The 3,980-nt window shown below is 59.1% G+C and overlaps 1 protein-coding gene across 1 annotated transcript in view; it reads left to right on the top strand.

Moving 5' to 3' along the window:
• The window catches only part of HUNK (hormonally up-regulated Neu-associated kinase), a 53,855-nt gene that overhangs the window by 40,158 nt on the left and 9,717 nt on the right, over positions 1–3,980 (top strand). The window contains exons 7-8 of the mRNA XM_015560279.1: positions 2,069–2,204; positions 2,945–3,072. Coding sequence (XP_015415765.1) covers positions 2,069–2,204; positions 2,945–3,072 — 264 coding nt within the window. The remainder of the gene's footprint in view (positions 1–2,068; positions 2,205–2,944; positions 3,073–3,980) is intronic.

Genomic DNA, 3,980 nt, shown 5'->3' with positions numbered 1-3,980 from the left:
TGTGTGTGTGTGTGTGTGCGTGTGTGTGTGAGTCCGCGGTGTGTGCGGTCCCGGCCTCTGGCTTGTTTCCGGACGCCTGACTGAGGGGCCGGCTCCTGGTCTGTTTCAGTCCCCGGACAGTCCCCCTTCGTCCCACCTCTACCTCCAGTATCGAGTCATGGCTTTGAAACGAAGATGAATTTTAAAATAATTTAAACCCAAGCGGAAGGCGGGGTGCTGTGAGGGACCGGGAGTGAACGCCGCACCCGGTAGACGTTTCTTCCACGTGCTCTGTGGGCGGCTCCGGCTCCAGCTCCTCCGTGAACTCTCATGGGTCCTTTTCCCTGGAGGAACCGTGAGGCTTCTCGGGAGGGAACTGATGGGTCTGGTGCTGCCGTGGCTTAGCCACGCCGGGCTCCACTCGCCGGTGAGCGCTGGGCACCGGAACCGGGGACCGCAGTCCCCCTTCTCTGCTTTTAAAAATAATAATATATTATTGATCTCAGAGAGGAAGGGAGAGGGAGAGAGAAACATCCATGATGAGAGAGAGTCATGGACCGGCCGCCTCCTGCACGCCCCCCACTGGGGATCGAGCTCACACCCCGGGCCTGTGCCCTGACCGGGAATCGAACCCTGACCTCCTGGTTCTAGGTTGACACCCAACCACTGAGCCACACGGGCCGGGCTCTTTTCCTTTTATGGTTCATGCTTTTGATGCTTTAAACCCTCATTTCGATGGCAGGTTGTTACATTTCCCGTTACGCTGTGTCAGCTCAGGTGGAGGGCGTAGCAGTCAGACAGCCATAGACCAGGGCCGTTCCCTCCGGGCCTCCGCCCTCACCCCTCGGCCCGGCAGCTCCGGTCAGCTCCCAAACAGGCTTTTCGGCTCTTTGGGCCCAAAGGGGTCGCGGCAGAAGCTGGGGGTCAGAACCCGGAGTCCCCGACCCTGCGGGAGGGGCTCTGAGAGCCGCTGTCCCTTTGCTAGAACCTTCATGTGGCCCCAGCCTGTCAGAGCAGCTCAGACCAAGAGCCCCCCCCACCCCCCCTCCCCCCTGCACCTGGGAACTGCATTTATTTAGCAGAAACTGCATTCCTCATTTTTTTCTTTTTTTTTGGGGGGGAAGGGGAGTTAATCCTCACCCCAGGTTATTTTTTCATTGATTTTGAGAGAGAGTGGGAAGGACGGGGAGAGACAGAGAGAGACATCGATTGGTTGCCTCCTGATTGGTTGCCTCCCGTATGTGCCCTGACCTGGGCCGGGGATGGAGCCTGCAACTGAGGCACGTGCCCATGACTGGAATCGAACCCAGGACCCTTCAGTCCGTGGGCCAACGCTCTACCCACTGAGCAGGAGGCAGCGGCCAATGACTCTCTCCTCACTGATGTTTCTCTCTCCCTCTCCCTCTCTCTAGGAAATCAGTAAAAACATATTTTTTTTAAAAAAAGCTCTGCGCTCACTTTGCTGTTCTCGTGGCTCTTTCTGGCGCTGTCCTCGCAGCCGCCCTGCCCTCCGCGTGGCCTGTCACGGGGCGTATTTCCCCTCCCCCTTCGGAGCCCTGTGTCCCCACGGGGAGCGCTTTCCAGCAGACTCGCAGGGAGCAGGCAGTCAGCCCAGAAAGTCAACTCTGGTGGTGGCGCCACTTGTCCCTCAGGGCTACACGGGGCTACGCGTCACCAGCCACCAGCCCGAGACCCTCGGACTCCGCAGGGTTTCCCGGCGGCCGCGTGGAAGCGGGTCCCTGTCCCCCAGGGCCGGGCGGGGCCTGCCTCCTGCCGGGTCCTGGGAGGCACAACGCCCTGTCCTGGGCGACTCATGTCTGAGGCTGAGAGAAACGGGTTTCGGGGCCACGTTCTTGGGGCTGAGCTGGGTTTGCAGGGAGGCCTGATGGGAAGTGTGTCGGAGGAGCCAGGGCCCCCCACTGCCCCCCTTCTGCCCCGAGACCGCGTCCACGGTGACCGATTGCAGCCGCCGGGGTTCCGAACGCTCAGCGAGGCCTTAGCCCGGAGGGTTCCCCTTCCTGCTGCCTCCTGCCCTTCCTGCCTCGCGTCCACAGTTTTCTGACCCGGAGCGTCTGTCCGCCCTTCGCAGACTTTGGACTGAGCAACTGCGCGGGGATCCTGGGCCACTCGGACCCATTCAGCACGCAGTGCGGCAGCCCCGCCTACGCCGCGCCCGAGCTGCTGGCCAGGAAGAAGTACGGCCCCAAAATCGATGTCTGGTCCATGTGAGTCCCAGCTCGGAGCGGGCGCCCCTCCCTTCGGGATCCACGCCTGAGCGATGAGAGTGTTTGGGGTAGAGCAGTGGTTCTCAACCTCCTGGCCCTTTAAATACAGCTCCTCATGTTGTGACCCAACCATAAAATTATTGTCGTTGCTACTTCATCACTGTCATGTTGCTACTGTTATGAATCGTCATGTAAACATCTGACCTGCAGGATGGTCTTAGGCGACCCCTGTGAAAGGGTCGTTCGACCGCCAAAGGGGTCGCGACCCACGGGTTGAGAACTGCCTGGGTAGAGGCTCTGGGACAGGTGTCTAGTGATTCTTTTTTTAAAAAAAATATGTTTTTATTGATTTCCGAGAGGAAAAGAGAGGGAGAGAGAGAGAAACATCAATGAGAGAGAGTCATGGATCAGCTGCCTCCTGCACGCCTGCCCCTGGGGATGGAGCCCGCAACCCGGGCCTGTGCCCTGATGGAGAATCAAACCGTGACCTCCTGGTTCTTAGGTCGATGCTCGACCACTGAGCCACCCGGCCGGGCTTTAGGGCAACTCTTAGAGGCGCAGACACCTCTGTGCCGCCCTCCAGTGCTCGACCCGCAGCTGCACTCTCGCCCCTGCCTCTCACCCAGCTGCTTCTGTGTGATGCTGAGGTTCTAGAAGGTTCTGGGAAGGGACAGAACAGGAAGGTGGCCCCAGCTCTGCCCTCCGGGCCTCACTCTGCTCTCGCTCCGGCTCTCTCTCAGAGGCGTGAACATGTACGCCATGCTGACCGGGACCCTGCCCTTCACCGTGGAGCCCTTCAGCCTGAGGGCTTTGTACCAGAAGATGGTGGACAAGGAGATGAACCCGCTGCCCACCCAGCTCTCCACAGGTAAGGCGCCTGCTGCCCCTCGAGGCCTCCAGGGCGGGCGCGGGGTCGGTTTTGCGAGGGGTGAGGGCCGCCGTGGCCCGAGGCCTCCCCCCAGAGCTGGGACTAGTCTCCAGCGCTTGGTCTCCCGGCTCCGAACGGCCACGCGGTCTCCTCTCCTCCTCTGTCCCTTCCCATCAGAATTCCCGACAAACTCCTTCCTTCCCCTCACGCACGGGAAAGGCTCCTAGAGGCTCCGCTGCGGAAATAATTGCGGGCTTGATTGCTGTCAAGCCCACCCTGTGACGTCTTGCCTCAGAAAAGAGCGTTTCAATCACGTCCTATTGTGTCTTCCTCCCGCTCACGGGGAGGAAACGCTGGTTGGGTTCGAGGTTGGCCTGTGGCTTGTTTTGCTGTCTGAGTGTCTGCGCCTCTGAGAGTCTGAGCGGGACAAAGGCTTTTAAGTGCACAGACTCCGTGCTCGATGAGCCGGAGCGTCCGGTGCTTGGCAGTAGAGGCCCCCACGCCCGCGGTTCACGTTTCAGCAAACAGTTCGCATCAGGGCTTGGTTTCACATCCAGTAAATTATCCGGTTTATTCCTTTGTGTGGATGACAGTTCACGTTCCCGGTCTCAGGTCGGTGTTGACAGCATCGAACTGGCTCCTCAGAATAAACTCAGCTTTTTCAGTCACAGGAGGTCGGGCATGTGGCTGAGAAAAAGTCACGATTCCACTTTAACTCATGAAAAGTGGTTAAAAGATGGCATTTCGTTTGACGATTGTTGTGTGTCTGTCCTTGAGTTTATAAGCATCCACGAAGCTGACCCTGAATTTGTTTGCAAAATGGAATCCCAGCAGGAAAGCATTCTGGTCTGGAATGACCTGGTTTGTCCCCACGTGCACCTTCGCCAGGGAGGCGGGGGCTGGGGAGG

The sequence above is a fragment of the Myotis davidii genome, unplaced genomic scaffold (assembly GCF_000327345.1).
Source record: "Myotis davidii unplaced genomic scaffold, ASM32734v1 scaffold170, whole genome shotgun sequence".
Lineage (NCBI taxonomy): Eukaryota > Metazoa > Chordata > Mammalia > Chiroptera > Vespertilionidae > Myotis > Myotis davidii.
Note: the sequence above shows the minus strand (reverse complement) of the source record. Positions and strands in the feature narration are given on the sequence as shown.